Source organism: Amyelois transitella, chromosome 3 (assembly GCF_032362555.1).
Source record: "Amyelois transitella isolate CPQ chromosome 3, ilAmyTran1.1, whole genome shotgun sequence".
Lineage (NCBI taxonomy): Eukaryota > Metazoa > Arthropoda > Insecta > Lepidoptera > Pyralidae > Amyelois > Amyelois transitella.
Window position 1 is genome coordinate 9,853,080 of NC_083506.1, and position 18,543 is coordinate 9,871,622.

The window sequence follows — 18,543 nt, forward strand, 5'->3', positions numbered from 1 at the left end:
GACTACTTCGTGTAAGTACTCACCTTAGTCTTGAGCAAAGGGATATAATTTAGTCTTTATAAATAAACTAAGTACCTCGTATGTCTTCGATGTTTTCCTACGTGCGAACGTACCTATTAATGCTTATTTACGTTTATATTAAATATAATATGGTGGAAAACTCCAAGTTACAACGAACCACGTGATGGTATGTCCCGCAAACAATATGTTTAATGCAATTAAATAGCCCAGAAATCAGTAAGTTGCATATGTTGTAAATGCAAGGTAACAAGATAGATTTTTCTCTTCCCGCTTATCCTCGCAAATTGCGATCACCTATCAACTCTCGCCAGTCGTCTGCTCCGAAGGTTTTACAAAATTATCTGACAGAAAATATTTGTATGATCAACTCAACCTACAACGCGTTCAAGTGTAGGGTAGACCTAATTCCCCTATCTTTATCGCCCCGTTAGTTTTTACTTTTATTTACTGTAATTACTGGCTTCGTTAATTGTACAGCAACGAAATTCTCTTGCTGCTAAACCTGTTTATAAGTAATTACATAAGCTAAGTTGGCAATGTTTGCGTAAGTTTGGTTATTGCTCGCGGCGCCGCCTGCACTTCAAGACGCACAGTTTGGAACGCTGCTGCTGCGCGCGCGCCGGACTACAGACTCGCGCGCACTCCTCGTACTCCTCGTAACTTAAAATAAATTATTCCTTCTCTTACCAATAAATTGTAAGAACAATGAAATTACTAACATAAACTATTAAATAAGTGTACTTATACAAAACTCAAGTAACCATAAAATTGCCCAAACGATACACAAGTAGATATTTATCTCTTCCAAAATAAACAGCCAGTTATTGTGTCCAATTTAATAGATTAAACTAGATATTGATAATGTGAGTCTCACCGATAACAAGTGATCCGATACTCTCACTATCCTTCATTCCTCGGTGCAGCGTTGCGAAAGACTTATCTCCCTCTATCGAATATCACCAAATTTAATCAGTGTCGTGGGAATTTAGTGAGTGTTCGGTAAAATGGTGAAATGTTATAGGAAGACAATATCGTTGTCTGAAGCGTGGGTTTCTTCGAGCGAGAGGTTGAGTGATTTTTACGCGTCGTCATGGCAACGGGGAGATTCTCCGGTGCCGCTGTTGGTGGTGCGACTGGCGTTGGTGACGGCGGCCATCGCCGTGCTGTGCTGGTCCCTGGTGGAAGGCTGGAACGTCCGCTGGCTGCTGTTCCTCACCAACTGGGGCCTCCTGCTCGTCACTATGATGCTTCTCAGCGGGGTGCTGGTTTCATTTGTGGCAGTGTGCAAAACGTCTTCCGGTGAGTAAATATTCTTTATTTATTTATTAATTTTCCAAATTTAAAATAACCATTAAGTAAATTATTTAATTTTATAAGTAAACGTAAATTTATAATTGAAATTGAAAGCATAATAGGTGAACATAACTTTTAAACCGATTTTTGCTACCGTGTGGACTCCCGAAATATCATCATCCTTACCAAATCATCATTACCTATGCCTACCTGTATGTAGTGTAGTGTAGGTAGCTCAAATTTTAAAGAAATCTGTTCAATGACAATACGTTGGTAAATAAAAAAGTATAACAAGAGAAGCTGGCTCCTGGAATAAAGCCTCGCATTTTTGTACAACAATTTATTTACAAACCTAAAAATGTAGGAACTTCACAAATAAGGTGCCTACCTACTAATTAGTAATTGTTCTATCTTTGGAAGCGCACAGAAGTCACGTCTCTTTATAAAGACGATAACATAATGTTTACATGTGGTTCGCTCGTTCTAAAGGGTCATTATTAGTTAGATTTTATTGTAATGCCTACAAATTGTTATTTCTTAGCAGTAACATGACCCAAATACAGATTAAATAAAACTAAAGATTGACACTCCATCAACCGTAATTATTTTAATCTTCCAATCTCTACCTTCTCCCTGCTAGGACATCAAATCAACATTCCCCAAGAAACCAAACATAATTAATTTCCCAATATCTGAATAATCTGAAGAGCCATATTGTTCCCGACACCAATAAAAAAAAGAATAAAACCACTCAATCTCATTCCGATGGATGTCGTAAAAGGCGACTAAGGAATAGCCATATAAACTTGGGATTCCTTTTTATAGGCGACTAGCTAGCAACATCAACAGATAATTTTCACCAATCCCAGAATTTTCTACGTAACATGTAGGTACTTACTTGGTTATCGGAACAGCACCTAAGCAATAATACTTGTAAGTGAATAACGTATTAAGATAATGTTTCTTTTTTTTTCTTCATGTCGAGGCCATGAGCGAAATGACATTAATTTAAATTCATATCTAAAAATAAGTGAGAATGCTGAAGTAGAAAAGCCATAGAGGCAACTAGTGGAAACTCAAGTATGGAAGATATTGTAGATAACAAATTCATATTTATTTGTGTAGGCAAAATTAAATTTAAACTTATACATTTTGCAAAGTAGCTACTTTCCTTATTCTACTGGAGGGTTGCCATTTTCGAGCCAATCCATTTGGTTAGGATTTGGTTCAACCACTACAAGAATCACTTAACTCCACAGAGACAGACACCAGTTAGCTTTGAATAAGTATCTTCTCTTAATAATAATATAAGAAAAAAGACTAGAATCTACCTGTATCTATCAATCTATCTGTGACTAGTGGAATGGCAGGAGACAAAACCAATTCTAGAAGACGTAAAAAGTGGGAAAAGGTGACGATGAAGTATGTACCTATCTATATCTATTGTATGTATGTAAACTCTTTATTGCACATAAAAAGAATATAACAAATTACGAAACAAGTCATTGGATTTAGAAGACTTAGTACAATGGCGGACTTATCCTAATTGTGAATTCTTCCAACAATTAAAATATAGAGGAAAGTAACCAAATATGGGCTACCATTTTGTATTTGCCTCAAAAATAAAAAACTATTAAAAAATTAACCATTTATTGTGGTCAAAATAATCACACATACATTTTTAAAGAGCTAAGTAACAATCATATGTTCTTAATATTATTATATATTATTATCTTGAGCATTAAACAAAATATCAAAATAGATTCTAAATATGGAACAGGTACTTAAATATGGGCTACTAATAGAAACTTAATATGTCTTCTACGAAAATAACAATTATAAATATTTACCTTATAAGAGATCAAATTACTTTGGTAGATGGAAGAAATCACATAATTTACTTACAAAAATCACATATCCAAGTGTCAAACTCTGGCCCAGCACAGTCATTATGTGCCCAGAGCTGACACATTAAACATCTTACCCACAGTTCTCCTGCCTCGTTTTCGGAAAAAAATTCCTGACGCTGCATCGGCAGTATCAGGAGCCTCTCTTCCTATAGGGGCATCTGGTTCACTATCTGAATCAAATTGGACATATTCTTCACTTACACTTTCTTCTTTGGTCTTGGCTTTCTTATTTCCTAAACTTCTTTTCTTTTGCTTGGGTTTCTTATCTTTTGTTTTATTTTCTTTTTCAATTTTCTTCCTATTTGTTGCAATAAGGTCATTTTTATATGGAGACAAAGTTATGACCGAAGCCACAGCAGCCCATATTTAGGACCATAGTAATAGCCCATATTCGGAATTCTTAACTAAAATAAATTTGATCTTGTTCTTTACAAATCATATATAGCAAGCAATAAATCGATCGAAAATCATAAAATTAAACTTATATTTTGCAATAAAACACATGGTTACAGTATTAAGACCTAATTTTCTTTGATTAAACAACACATTGATACGTACCTCAGAAAACTTTTCGACAGCAGCAACACAAAAACAGCTGACAATGGCGACAGCTCGCGCGCGATTGACGAGAGTGAGTGAGTGCGATGTAAAAGCGAATGAATGCGATGGACGATCGTCGTTTGTTGTGTCATTCGACTGTAGGTTTTCGAGAATTGTTACTAGCCCATATTAAAGCACTAGCCCACATTTAGTTACTTTCCAAGGAAAATCTTTAAAATAATACTATAATTTTGTTCTTTCCCATAACTGTTTCCACCTTGTTATATCCACTTTATTCTTGTTCCTATAACATTTTGGATCCTAATTGACAATTAGGTATCACACAAATTCACTTTGAAATCTAGACCATCGTCCAGTTAAGCCGTTTTAGTAAATGTTACGTCTGAAAAAATATTGCCAAGATAGTTTCAAATATAAAAGATGTTATGAAAATCCACAGAAAGAATGTACCTACATATCTCCAGGATAAATAATGCGCCTTGAATAATCCCACCTTTTTCCCGGCAGCATAGACTAAATTTTTCATGTGTCTCCACTTTTGACTACTATAACCTCCTTCTATTATCTTTCTAGCCAAATGTTGCTTTGAGTATTATCTAAGTACGAGTACCTATCTATTATAATATAGAAATGGACATAAATTAGATATGCAATCCGGTGGCCACAACAAAACGAGTTTGTTAACGGTGATTTATCCACACTATCAATTAAGAGAAAACTTTGTATATATTTTTCAAACATTTTCTAACAGCTTTGCAAAAACTGAAACATACAACTGGTTTAAGGAAGATAAGCCTCTCACCTAGGTAAAAATAAAAATATTTTAAACCCTCATTACATAGATAGTTTTTGATTTGATTCACTTGTAGGCGGCTGATTCAGCGGAAATCAGACTTCTTCCTTAACAGGGACAAAACACTACAACAACAAACAAAAATTAGAAAATGTAGGTACTTCTATATCTACGTGTAAACAAAAATACATGTTCTGATCATTGACCTTGAATCATGAATGGATCCAGTCGCTATAAACGCAGTGCACCTGTTATTGTAGATGCAACCTGCACGCGATGCGACACACACAATGACGAGGATAAAGAAAAGCAACCTTAAAGATTACAAGAAGAATAGTCATATTGATGATTGTTTGTGTTTGTATTTTTGTAAGTTTGAACTCAAGTTTACACTGGACAGATTTTTAATGAAATTTGATTTTTAAAGATTAATGTATAATATTATATTTTTCAATTCAAATGTATCCTATTAACTTAAATCCACGCAACTTAAAACAGAACACCTATTTGTTTTGCTTTTTTTCATTCACCAACATCTTCTCTTCGATATGCTATTATTACAGTATCATTATAAGAACTATTAGTACTAGGTATCATCATAAGAAACAGTTATTAATTAATGGACAATCAATGGAAATGATAAACACCGGAAATGGCTAAACACAGCGGAGAACTGCCTCTCATTGATATGTCATATGGGCAGTACTCACGTACTTACTTTAAGCTGCAAATTTGCTATTCAACTCGAGAAATTCTGTGGCAACCGTCCGGCGTAGACGGCCCGGGCCGCTGGCCCACTTCGACGAAACGGTGACCACGGCACCGTGACGTAATAACTTACAACACATGTAAATAAGCCGTATGCCATAATCACGACAGCCGGTCCATTAAAAATGACCCTCGCCTTATTTATGTGCCAGACACAGTGAACCGTTGCCTATCCTTTGCCTTCAGCTATTATCTCTCTTTGCGTTTCTTTTAATGGTTTTCTATCGATTTCGAAAGTATGTTGGATCGTAGTTGCTTGAATGTACGGTTTCGCTCGCCTTAATGTTTCCTCCTGTTTAGTTTCAGAAACATCAGAGGTCCCGTGGTACGTCAGCATGTATTGGCTGTTGTTCAACATTGCCGTCAGCGTGTCCTTGCTCATCACAGCGCTCTATTGGATCCTTTTGTACGATCCAGGTAAAATGCTAGCATCCATACTTTCATTAAATCTTATTATTGTTTTTAAAATTGAGAATTAAATATCAAAACATTCCTTTAAATAAAGTTTCACGGCGTTTCATATTGCCCTGGTTAGGTACCTTCTCAGAATTATTTACTTCCCGAAGTTGCAGGAAAACCATGATTCTCTGTTCCAGATATGGCAGATATTGAGCCGCGTATGTTCTGGCTGGACGTCGCGACCCACGGAATCAACTCTTGCCTCGCGATAGCTGAAGTTGTAGCGTCACGCACCCCTGTACGAATACTGCACTTTTATCAGCCCCTTGGCGTAGGGATTTGGTACGCTGTGTTCACCGCCATTTACTACGCAGCAGGAGGCACTGATGGGTGAGTTTTTTAAACGTTTTATATAGCCATAATCTAGATGATTTGACAGGATTACCTCCCAGTTTAACAAAGAGCAACTGACGTCTGATCTTCATAAACCAGTGTCAGAAGGCTAAGCCAAGCCTGTGTCGGCGGGCCGTAGACACACACAACGCACATAAAAAACGTTGGTTCAAACATCTAAGACTCTTTCCAGCTCTGATGGCCCAGTGTAGGTAGGTCTTCCATATGTAAAGAAAATAAGGGAGATCTTTGCACGTGCTGGATACTATTGGAAATATATATTTAACTGTTGAACCTTTTCTGATTACAATGTATTTTTTTTTCAGAGCGGGTTCCCCATTTATCTACGCAGTGCTGGACTGGCGGTATGGCTGGCGAACAACCGCCCTCGTCGCATCCTCATTGGCTGGCCTTATCGTCGTCTACGCAGTGCTGTGGCTACTCGCTCTTTGCCGGGATAAGATCTCCTTGGACCTTATTCGAACCGTCAGCCACGACTTGCCAATAGTACCCGATTCTCTTTCGAGAATAGTATGACGAATGGAATTGAATCACAAAATCAGCGCCCGCGCCGATTAAATATATTTTATGACGTGACGAATATTTCAATAAGATGTGATATTGTTCCCACATTATCCACATGATAGTCCAATTTTTGCATTTCATCAAAAACTTAAAGTAGTACGTGTATTCGACTAGGTACTAAATTCTCAATTACAAAACATCATTTCACCCTCAACCAGACAGTATTAAGATTCTCTCTAGCAGCTTAGCTCTTATTTTGTAATAAACCATAAATTTAACTTTAGTTTCACCTTATAAGTGCACAATTTGGAAACCAAAAATCTATATATTCGTGCCAATTTTGTTTCCATTAGGTATTTTAATTTATGTAAATGCGTGATAATAATGTTTATAATCAATTTTCTTTTATATGTAGTAATAAGAAACTTTTCCATCAATTTCTAAGTTTAAAAGAGAAATTGCTTAATAATGTGAAAGGTTTATTATAATTTCTTAGGTACTTAAACCTCTTGTATATACGTATATACATTTATGGTTTGTTAATTAAATAAGATGTACATATTAACTTTAATTATGTAATATAACAATGTTGCTTTTTATTTAGTTCTCTTTGAACAAATATTGTAAGATGGAGAAATAAAAAACAAGATATAGTAATTCAGAACATTTATTTTATATTATAATGCATTCAAACACAAAGCAATCAATTACAGTATGATTAATAACAAACTAAATAATAACTATGATATGTGATTAAAGTATGACTTATTGTGTCTGTCTGTAGCGAGTCGACACGTACGTTAACGTTCTATTATCAGAAAGTATTAAACAAAACAAATAGCAACAACTAAAATAAAGTTCATTTATAAAAATAATTTTGAAATACGTCTACCATAAGGTATATTATAATTTTAACAAAACAATATCATGATTATATTTTGGACAACAGTCTCAAAAAATAAGCCAACTTACAATTAGTTTTTATATCCAAAAATATATTTCTTATGTACACAGATACAGCTAAATCGTAAACTAGATCAGGTGTCGCGGTCTGAGCCTTGCCTTGAAATGAAGGTGTGTCGCACGCTTCCTTCTATCGCTTTGAGACCCTCTGTTAGCTGGTGGTACCAATAGTGTGAAAAATCTGTCATTAAGACCTTTATTTGTCATTAAGTCAAGAAGACCGAAAGGGTCAGATCGTGCAATGGTAAAAAATATGGTTCTTGTAATGTAATTTAGACCACTTATGGATTCTGGTATCTGAAAAGCATATTACGGCTCGTTTTTGTCCGTAAAATTATGATAGAGATAAAGGATAATTGAAGAATCACATCTTAGCAAACCCATCTTAACATACTTACATATACTAGTCAGGCTAACTTACAACATGGGAATTTCCATTGTACATTTGTTATATTATAAGTATGATATCACAATCATGAGAAATTATGCTACAATGTCAATTCAATAGTCCTAAGTTTAAAAGGCATTTCCAGAGATCATTTCCACGATACCATTCACGGGGCATCAATAGTTGTTTCATCTCACGAATCTGTGCGACATTTGTTTTAAAAACTATGAATGTTTGTGTTATTATAAACTTGGATGGGGGTACAAAATTTTTTCGAGCTCATTCGCGCTTCGGAAAGCACGTTAAGCTATTGGTCCCGACTGTCATCACTAGAAGGCAGTCATAAAGCCCGATCAGATACATTTTGGCCGCATGAAAACTCAGTGCCGCTCATTAAACACACGATAAAAAAGCAATATGTATAATAGGCATAGAAAATTAAATGGATTTCGTGAAATGGAACACCTATTTCATAGCTCACAGCTAGCCTTTAAGAAATGGTATCACTGCTTACTAACCAAGCAAAGACTATCCTAGCGTTTCGTGGACGAATATCACATTTGTTTAAAAACAAAATGAATTGACTCGTCTGTAATAAATGAAGCGACAGATTAAATTCCATATTAATGTTAAAAATTAGATACCTTCTACGTTTTCCAGGTGTAGCGTGTGTAAAGTCTTATTCATCTAAAAAAATATGAAACTTATGTTGTTAACTATTGAGTTGGATTCTTAGCAGAAATGAAATTTGTGAATCTTCCATAAATATTTTAGTGAAATTTAAAAGAGAATTTTAAATATGCATCCACGAAACGCCACATACTTACAAATACACACTTTACATCAATTAAATATTACAACATATATCTTATTCCATATTTGTAACTTGTTACACATTACAGTACCTTAACGCTAAAGCGTCTCGATAGACCTAATAACAGTATCATATATTAGGATATTAGCTAAAATTATTTTAAACCCCTGTTCTTATTGTTTGCAACGGTAACGTTCAATGAAACAAAATATATTGATTTAGTATGTCGTGTACCTCTATAATGAGATATAAAAAGAAAAATTTCAATAAGTTTAATATAAAAGCCGAACACGCAATATATAATAAATTCAGTTATTTTCACGTAACCACGACTATAACTCGTGACCACACGTCGTGATAAATATTCACCTACTTTTTTTAAACAATGTTGTAAAATACGCATAAAATTCACTAGGACAAGGAGGATTAGGCACATTTGGGACATAAGTAATAAATATGTTTTTAAGAATTTTAAGTTACAAAAAAACTACGTTATCCGCTAAAGATCACAAATACTTAATTATTACACTTAAAAACGCATAGTTATATTGTAAGGTTAGGTATACCAAACAAATCATTTGGAATGGTATAATAAGTATACATGAATGTACAAAACTACTGTGGTATTATATGCTTGATAATAATTTAGTTAATTTGCATTCTTAATATGTTTCATTATTTTAACCTTTTCGCTCAAAGATGTGTTTTACGATTGTGCGTGTGTTCTATAATCTTCATAACTTTTTGTTGCCACATAAAAGTATACCATCTTTCGCAAGCGCTTATATAGGTAAGCTATATTTCTATAAGATAATATACAGATACGCGGGCAACCTAAACCCATTCAAATACTCAAACACTTGCCTTGCACGAGAGCTTAAGGCACGTCACTTAGTTCAAAGTCATACATAATTTTATGTAGTTTATACACGTATTGCAATTTTTTTATACCAAAACACACAAAATAAAATTCATATTTTTTGGAAGCCAAAAGCATCACACTCAGTGACAAATTGCCTTTCATGCGAAAGTTATAGTATTGCACCGTAAAAAATTCAATTCTTTTAATTTTTTTTATTTTTTAAGGCAGTGGTAAATCCTCGCCCGAAATAAAATCTTAAGTCAATTCAGTCATAAAGTTAAAAATTATAAATTTTTGCATATACATACCTTCTGCTAAAAAATAAAATAAGCTGGTACTACACATCAAAGCATTACAACCAGGTTAACACTACTAAAACTTACTTTTGTGATGGATTTTTCTTTTAATTGATGCACAAAGGCACGTCTCATTTTTGGTAATAAGTGCTAGTAAAGAGGGGGACAAAATATATTTTGTGGACCGTCGAGTTCGATGTGCAATGATTTTTGGCAATTAGATAAATTACATTATTTTAAGTCCCTGTACAAAGTTTTAGTAACAAAACAACAGTGTTTTGTAAAAAAGAAACACGGTATTTTAATAAATAATTTTCAAATAATTTAAAGGTGCCGGACGTATTCAACCTCTTAAAGATTAAGTCAATTACCTAACGATTTAGTTACAGTGAATAGAATCACTTATTTTATATTTATATTTTCAAATAGAAGTTTTTTCAAATTAATTCACGAATAATGTATTTTTGCGTGATAAGGGAATGTTGTGATGTGAAAGAAGATGTAGTTACAGGAATAGAAAAGGGTATGTTAAGATGGTTCGGTCATGTGGAGAGGATGAATGAAAGCAGGTTGACTAAGCAGATATACAAGGAGAGTGTGGAGGGAAAGGTCGGAGTGGGAAGACCTAGACGAACGTATCTTGATCAAATTAAGGACGTCCTGGTAAAGGGTCAGGTCAAAAGTACCCGAAACCGCCGAGCTTGTATGAAGAGAGTTATGAATGTGGACGAAGCGAAAGAAGTATGCAGAGATCGTGGCAAGTGGAAAGAGGTAGTCTCTGCCTACCCCTCCGGGAAAGAGGCGTGATTTTATGTATGTATGTATGTATAATGTATTTTTCATTGTTTCTCAATTTACATATAAAGTTTATGTATTTACTAAGGTTTATTTTATGTGACCCCACCACCTACCCATCCACTGCCTCATTCTTGAATTCGACGGTCCCATAATAAATATATTTGCCAAAGTCTCGTTTACTTCTTTAGATGCAAATAATCGGAATCAATGTCAAACCACAATCGGACTTCCATTGCAGTCATGATGTGAATATCAAGGATTATTGGCACAGCATAATTTTACTAACACCACAATGTTCATTTTCTCTCAATTCTAACAACTAATAATTTTACAGTAAAATACATCACTTAGCACTGACTTGTACAATACAAACTTCATATTAATTACAAAATATATTGTCGTCCATGTCTCATTTATGTGCTTAATAAGGAAAGGCAATACAAAATGGCCGTTCGACAGGTTTTTCATAGAAACGAAATTACAATGGATAGCTAAGTGATGTTTACTGTAAAAAATATTATTTATCCCTATATTATTGGATGTATCTAACTACATATGGTCTTGATCTAAAAAGAGTTTAAAGTGACATACAAGACTGAACATTGAACACCAATTAAGTAATGATATTAGAACCTATGACTATTGCTCATAAAGATATCTAAGATTAGGTAGAAAAGATTCAGCTTCATTACCCTTGTAGTTCTAAGGTCGTCAATTATTGCCAAACTGTGAACATCATTTCTTCCTGTAAAGAAAATAATAATTGTTGCATTTGAAGGTAAACCTGACCAGTATTGGGTCGATCATGGTTACACATCCATTTTCCTGAATGTGCAGGTTTCCTCACAATGTTTTTTTATAAAAGATATATACTATGCCGCCAAAAAGGGGAACATATTATTGTATGTTATTTTTAATTATAGAGTACAATTTCCGACATTTATAATAAAGATTACGTTAAGCATATTAGCAATAAGCAAAAAATTACATTCCTTTTGATTGTTTAGTGGAGTTTCCACTCCTTAACATCATATGGAAAATATTTTAAAATATCAATATAACTGGTAGGTATACATTGAAATTATCATGTTCATTAGAGAAAATGTTTAAGAAATAGTAATAGATGATTACCTGCATGAGATCGATGTGCGGATGCTCGAGTAGCCCCAAGCCGAGCTCGTCTCCTGCGCTCTCAGGCTCCGCGCTCTCCACGGCGCCGCCCATTTGTCTGGACAACACCATAAACATGTTAAAACAATTTTAGAAACGATTGAATACTAACTCTTACAATATTGCAAAACTATTTATCGCTCCAAAATCTTTTTTTCATATAACAATAATTTCAAAACTATTAGTTGTTAGTTGTGTGTATAATTTTTTTTTTATATAATTATCGTGACGTTATTTTAAAAGCCTACCTGTAAATAGAAATGTCTAACTCTTAAAATTAAAAACATAGAAATTCCCGTAAAAAAATGGCTTTTTGGCGACAACAACGAATTCTGTAAAGTACATTGTAAAACTGCACCTGTGTGAGTAGCATAAAGTCAGCGTTAACAGGTGTTCCTCTCCAAATATCCGAACCAATGCCTTTTTGTCATTTCACTCTGCTTCTGCAGCGTCTTTAATTTTAATATCAGTATGGCATATCATTGTCAATTATTGTAGGTAAGAGCTTCAGTGGTCCAAGATAATGATGGTACGAATAATACTTACACACTGTCCTCGTTTATCAGTACGTTTCCGTGCAGGAAGAGATCACTGCGGACTGTGTAAATGTTGCTCTCCGACCCCTCTGGCTGTTCCGTCTGAAATATCATTATTGCATTAACTTTAATCGACGTTTCTGCTGTGAAAAAGTAACAGATTGTAATTTTACTGATTGCTGCTCTTATTGTGTGGGCAATTATTGTGAAGATACCTGCACATTTAGGCAACTGGATGTATGTGTTGAGTTCCCCTGCAAATGTTGCGGAGGTGGACTTGAGGGGCTTTGTGTAAAAACCAGAATCGTAGTCAAAGATGCACCTTGGCCTATTGCGAATGACAGACCTGCTAGTTTGGCCAACATTAGGGTAAAAAGATAAAGGTAACACCTTGTATTGTTGAGTTTGGGGGTATATACTTGGTGACTTGCTTAACAGGATGTGACCTTTTTTGGTGACATTCTGTGAACCATTAGCGTCTATTATACGGAGTCTCTTTTTCGTGAGATCCCTATGAGAAGCCAACCTAAACTCAGGCTTATCGGACGTAAATTTAAACTGGACAGGCTACCAAAGAGCTTTTGTCCAGTTTTCGTTAGTGGGACGCCTTGTACCTGTGCCTGTACCCCTACCTCTTGAGAAGTGGAGACGCAACCATTAGTAGCGAACCAAATAAATGAGGAAAAAAAGGGGCAGTAAATCTCACAGTGATGTCGTCGTCGGTCTGATAATGCACGGCGAGCGGCCACGGGCAGTGCGTGCGCGCGGCGCGGCTGCCGGCCGCAGACTGCGCCACGCCCCACTCCTCGCCCCCCGCGCACCCCGCCGCCGCCAGCACGCTGTCCGACACTCCTGTCTCCACCCCCTCTTCTAAATCGACCGATTTCGCTTCCATATCTTGCGGATCCGTCGCGTCTTCTTTGCTTTCTACGGTCTGTGGAGACAAAAAATATTTTTGTGTCTTCATTCCAGTAGAAGGTGTGGAAGTGGAAGAGAAATGACATGTTGAAACCGTACTTCGTTAGTTACCACACCCTAATGGGTGTAATTCTATTCTCTTATATTCTAATGAATATAAGAGAATAGAATTCATCACATTTTCGACTGCTGTGTTGACCTTTAACTTAACGGGAAAAAGTTTTCAGCAAAGTTTAACCAATAAGGTATCTTACATTGAAAATAAATCAAATAAATATCGAGTATCTAATAATGAATTACCAGGAACATGTAATCCAGGCTGTTGTCCACAACATCAGACTGAGAGGGGACACTCTCTTCAGAAACGTGAGCGCTGCCTATATGCGCTTCTAAGGCGTCCGGCTCTTCAAATACCTGCCCGCATTCTGGGAACAAAAGAAAAATTTAATGAATAAAGTATTAACTGGAAACATGGAAAAACATCAATATTGGTAAGCATTGATTCAATGACCGAGGTCAATGGAGAAACATCAAAATGTTTCATTCTGGCATAATTTGAAAGAGATGGAAAGAAAAACATGGAGTTAATTATTCATTTCTGATATTTATTGTTTCCAGCTGGGTAACGTTAGTAATATGTCGAATGGATGAGTGTCAGAAACCTGTCACAATTTGAATCTCAATTCTATCATTAAGCCAAATAGCTGAATGTGGCCATTCAGTCCTTTCAAGACTGTTGGCTCTGTCTACCCCGCAAGGGATATAGACGTGAACATATGTATGTGTGTCAGTTTAGTCCAGCAGTTGATATGTCAGTCAATCAGTGTTCTCTTTCATATATTAAGATTAAATAAATCTGTGTGAAGTGAGTGGAATGTGGTTTACCTGACGGCGGTCACGCGATCTGATTGTGCGTCCTCTAGACCCGGCAGTTTGGGCTGTAAATGTCAATCAGTATTATGTGTGTCTGTGTGGTTTAATCATATGTTTACCTGCGTGCGGAGAAGCGATCAGGTTGTGCGGTTTGGGCGCGTGTTGGCGGGCGGCGTGGTCGCGCAGGTGCTCGCGGCGGAGGAAGGCGCGGCCGCACGTGCCGCACGCGTGCCGCCGGAGCCCCGTGTGGCGCCGCGCGTGCCGCTCCAGCTTGCTGGCCGAGCGGAACGACGCGCCACAGTTCTGAATTCAAAAATATTGTCTATGCTTTACAAATGTTTTGGGTGGATTTTACATAGGAACGGTTAACTTTTTTGCTCTCACTAGACATCTAAATCAAAATGTAACATATGAATTATTTTATTACTCTCAAGATATTTTTGGAAAATTTTGAACAATTAAGACATCTACACTACTCGCATAACTCGTGTACAGTGTCCCGTGTACTGACCGGATACAGACAGGGGTAGGGCTTGTCCCCGGTGTGCGCGCGGGCGTGCTCGCGCAGGCGGCAGGGCTGCGAGAACACGCGGCCGCAGCCGGGCCAGCCGCACGCCAGCGACGCGGCCGCGCGCGCCCGCGGCGAGTGCGACCGCGCGTGCGCACGCAAACCCGTCGCCCAGAAGAACTGACGGCCGCATTGCTCGCATCTGCAATTTTTTATTAAACAACTATAAATCACACATTTTACTCCAAGGCTGTTTAGTGAATCACGTATAAAAACGTCATGTATATACATATATTATATGAAAATCACACCAAAGCCCCGTTTAGGCACAGTGTGGCATCGTAGTTTACTACAAAGCCGCATGCCACGCATGACGCACGTTGTAGCAAGGACCAAGTTACCTGGAGACCCATGGAACATGCTGCAAACTGACGCAAGCTCTATCAAGATAGGATGGAATTTTATGCGGTATTTTTGTTACTGATTTTCAGTTCTACTGTTATGTGGGACATGTGTGTGGCTTATATCAGACCCTACTATGACAAGTCATTAATAGTATGATTTTTTGTGACAAGATACTTTCTCAAAGATATTATATTTTTTACATCCAAGACCCAGGACAATCACAGAAAGTTCGTTTCTTATTTTGCCCATCATGATTGTAGCTTTAAATTTTTTATTAATATGCAAAATGTGTTGACTGAACTGGTTGCCTTAGTGTAAAACAGTGCAGAACTACATTTTTATACGAAATGGAGGAGTAACGTATGTGCAAGTCGACGCCTATGTATTGTAATATCAAGACCAAAACATATCAACACAAAAGGTGACATGTTTATAAAATAAAATAGTAGATGCTTTCTTGTTCGTTTTTGGTGTAACTGAACAAGAGTACCTATATCAGAAAACCTATTCACCTGTAAGCAGCATCTTCAATGGTGTGATCTTCTTTCAGATGTTTCAATAATTGCTCACGTATCAGGTATATTTTCCCACAACTCTGTTCGGTACCATCGGCATTTATTTTCTTCACTGGACACTCTGACGTCACTTGCCGTGGGACTCGGGTAGTTCCATCTTTGTTATGAACATTTTTATGCTTCTGCCATGTTTGTTCACTTCTGAATTCCTTATTGCAATCAGGTATATCACACTAGAAACAATTAAGCAGAATTAATGTGGTTATCATTTTGAACAGTTGCATTTAAAACAGAATTTTAAATTTAATTTGGAATGATAATAGGAAATGTTACATTGCAATCAGGGTCCAAGACTAACTAAGTTCGTTTTTGCCAATAAAAATGTTACTGGAAAGCCTCAAGAGGATAATGTTAATAAGTTGAATTAAGAAAGAAAAGGTATTTTATGGCATTCTTCTTCATCTTACCTTAAATTTTTTTGGTCGAATGGTGTACTTCTGAATTAATTCCTGAACAGGCACTACTGCAGAAGTCTGCTCCTGTGTTTCTGATAGTGACTTTTTACTTGAAGTGGTTATGGCGGACATAGGCACCATGCTTGTAATGAGATCATCGCTTTGCTCGCCATATATAGCATTTTTATGAGATTCACCATCTGAGGATATAAATTGAAATAAGCATTCAGTAACTGAACAAACATTTTAACAATTGTGTTAATGATTTGAAACAAAGGTTTACAGTTATTATTATTAAAATATAATGTTCATAAATTTACCCTGCTAACTTTGAAAAGAGAAATACTTACCTATAATTAAGAAAGATTGCATCTCCTGTTTGGGGTCTAATTTAAACAACATTAAATTCTGAAACAAAAATAAAAGAAAATATTCGTATTTTACTCTAATGTATATCATGTCTGCATAACTTGTGATGTGAGTATTTATTTTGTAGGTAACACAGTGTTCATTGATTATTAAAAAAGTGAAATCATTTACCAATTGTCAATTTTGACTAAAAAATTTGCTGCACTTGTTGCTTAAGTTTCAGTTGTCACAGCCCATTATACCCATTACAGGAAAATAATAATTCTCTGGTTGGTTGCTTGGTGAAGCCATAAGTTTACCAATACTTAAATGTGATTTTTGTAGAGAGAATATATTATTTTAATGAAAGTATTAGCACCACACAGTTATTTGCACATGGTGGAGAGTGCAACTGCATTCCCAGCAAAAATGACAGAAAGAAATTTTTACAAATGTATTTAAAAGAAAACCAACCTGTCCATTTTGTCCACTGTTAAAGAATGACTCTACATTGACTGTTGATTGCACAGAATTTTCTTCACCATCTAAAAATAAAAAAAATATTTAAACATATACATTATTTTGTACAAAAGATCATAACTATTCTATTTGTTCTATAGTTATTCCTACATAATTCATAATTAAGTACATAAATGATATAAATATGATAAATAAATTAATATGATATACTAAAGGAATTTATTTCATAGTATATTTATAAAATTCATCAAATATCTACATGTGAACCAGCCTGCACATGAAATCTATACTAATATTATAAAGCTGAAAAGTTTGTTTGTTTGAACGCGCTAATCTCAGGAACTACTGGTTTGAATTGAAAAATTATTTCTGTGTTGAATAGACCATTTATTGAGAAAGACTTTAGGCTGGCGCTTTGGAAGCGGTAGTAGTTATAATTAGATTTAAGTTATGTGACGTCAATAAGTGATACCTTGTATCCAATTTTGAAAATAAATCTATTTTATTCTATTCTATGCTATATAATAACATCACGCTGAAACTATAAGGAGCAAAGAAATAATGGAAAATGTGGAAAAAAACGGGGAAAATTATTCATCCTTGAGGGCTTCAATGATACCCAAAATAACTTTTCCACCCGGACGAAGTCACGGGCACATTTAGTAAATAATAAAAAATAAACAATAAGAAAATTTCCACTTACAATTTACCATGTTCACTAGCAAACCACTCCCATTAAAACCTTGACTACTGTTTTGCTTTGGATTAATCTTAGAATTATTTTCCATCTGCCCATATAAAAGTGTATTCTCTACATTAAAGCTTTGTGTGGATTCTTTATCATCAGTTTCGGATGGATTCCCACATTCTCCAGCCATATTTTCTAGTTGTAGATCTTCAAAAATTGTACCTCTTAATGTTGCATTAGTTACATCAGGTATTGTGATAGGAGATCCTATTGAATGAGATTCATTCAATGTCTCAGACAATCGCACTGGTGTCTTTGGTTTTCTCCTGAGTATATTTGGTTTCTGAAATTTTTTCTTGTTACTATTCCTTTCTTGCGAGACAAACATTGTGGTTATAAAGGTACTAGTCATTTGATGGAGCGCCTGCAAATCCAAAATCAAAGGTTGGTATAAGTAGTTACCAGCTAGAAAGATGTTTCAGATTAACTGTTATTGCACTGTACAATTTGCATAGGTATTTTGAAATTTGAAGAGATAGAATATGACTGATCCCATTAATTACCTACATTCTGAAAGCAACAAGATTTTGTCATTTCAATGTTTTCCCTCCAGATACCATTAAATTGATACTACTTACCTTGGTCACGCCTTAGTCATTGTTCCTTCACAGATTAGTCAACTAATATTATTTATACTCTGTTTAGAGTAGGATACTATCTTGTTACGACTTTATTGCTTAGATTAGACTGCGTCTGTTCTGCAAAAAGTCGACAACAAAAAGAGAAAAGTTAATAAAACGATATTCGCCATCGCGGATGACAATGAAATGAATTAGAATGACTGTCAATGACATTATGACAAC

At 35.7% G+C, this 18,543-nt stretch overlaps 2 protein-coding genes across 2 annotated transcripts; one reads left to right on the plus strand and one right to left on the minus strand.

Moving 5' to 3' along the window:
- The first annotated feature begins 19 nt into the window (after window positions 1–19).
- Window positions 20–9,373, plus strand: LOC106140139 (protein rolling stone). The gene is made up of 4 exons (XM_013341675.2): window positions 20–1,320; window positions 5,647–5,763; window positions 5,943–6,135; window positions 6,465–9,373. The coding sequence occupies exons 1-4, from the start codon at window positions 1,026–1,028 to the stop codon at window positions 6,673–6,675; spliced, it is 816 nt and encodes a 271-aa protein (XP_013197129.2). The 5' UTR covers window positions 20–1,025; the 3' UTR covers window positions 6,676–9,373.
- A 1,442-nt stretch (window positions 9,374–10,815) lies between these two features.
- Window positions 10,816–18,543, minus strand: LOC106140137 (zinc finger and SCAN domain-containing protein 26). The gene is made up of 13 exons (XM_013341673.2): window positions 18,319–18,543; window positions 17,696–18,104; window positions 16,987–17,057; window positions 16,515–16,572; window positions 16,177–16,364; window positions 15,707–15,942; window positions 14,793–14,991; window positions 14,401–14,584; window positions 13,709–13,833; window positions 13,197–13,424; window positions 12,501–12,592; window positions 11,916–12,012; window positions 10,816–11,529 (listed from the first exon to the last, which is right to left on the minus strand). The coding sequence occupies exons 2-13, from the start codon at window positions 18,090–18,092 to the stop codon at window positions 11,500–11,502; spliced, it is 1,905 nt and encodes a 634-aa protein (XP_013197127.2). The 5' UTR covers window positions 18,093–18,104; window positions 18,319–18,543; the 3' UTR covers window positions 10,816–11,499.

Bases quoted from the DNA above. Each gene is read 5' to 3' on its own strand.
- LOC106140139 (XM_013341675.2), top strand. From the start codon at position 1,026: ATGGTGAAATGTTATAGGAAGACAATATCGTTGTCTGAAGCGTGGGTT. The intron at 5,764-5,942 runs GTAAAATGCTAG...TCTCTGTTCCAG, and splicing joins GATCCTTTTGTACGATCCAG to ATATGGCAGATATTGAGCCG. The intron at 6,136-6,464 runs GTGAGTTTTTTA...TTTTTTTTTCAG, and splicing joins GCAGCAGGAGGCACTGATGG to AGCGGGTTCCCCATTTATCT.
- LOC106140137 (XM_013341673.2), bottom strand. From the start codon at position 18,092: ATGACTAGTACCTTTATAACCACAATGTTTGTCTCGCAAGAAAGGAAT. The intron at 14,585-14,792 runs GTCAGTACACGG...TTTTGAATTCAG, and splicing joins CCTACCCCTGTCTGTATCCG to AACTGTGGCGCGTCGTTCCG. The intron at 12,593-13,196 runs GTGAGATTTACT...ATGATATTTCAG, and splicing joins AGACCGACGACGACATCACT to ACGGAACAGCCAGAGGGGTC.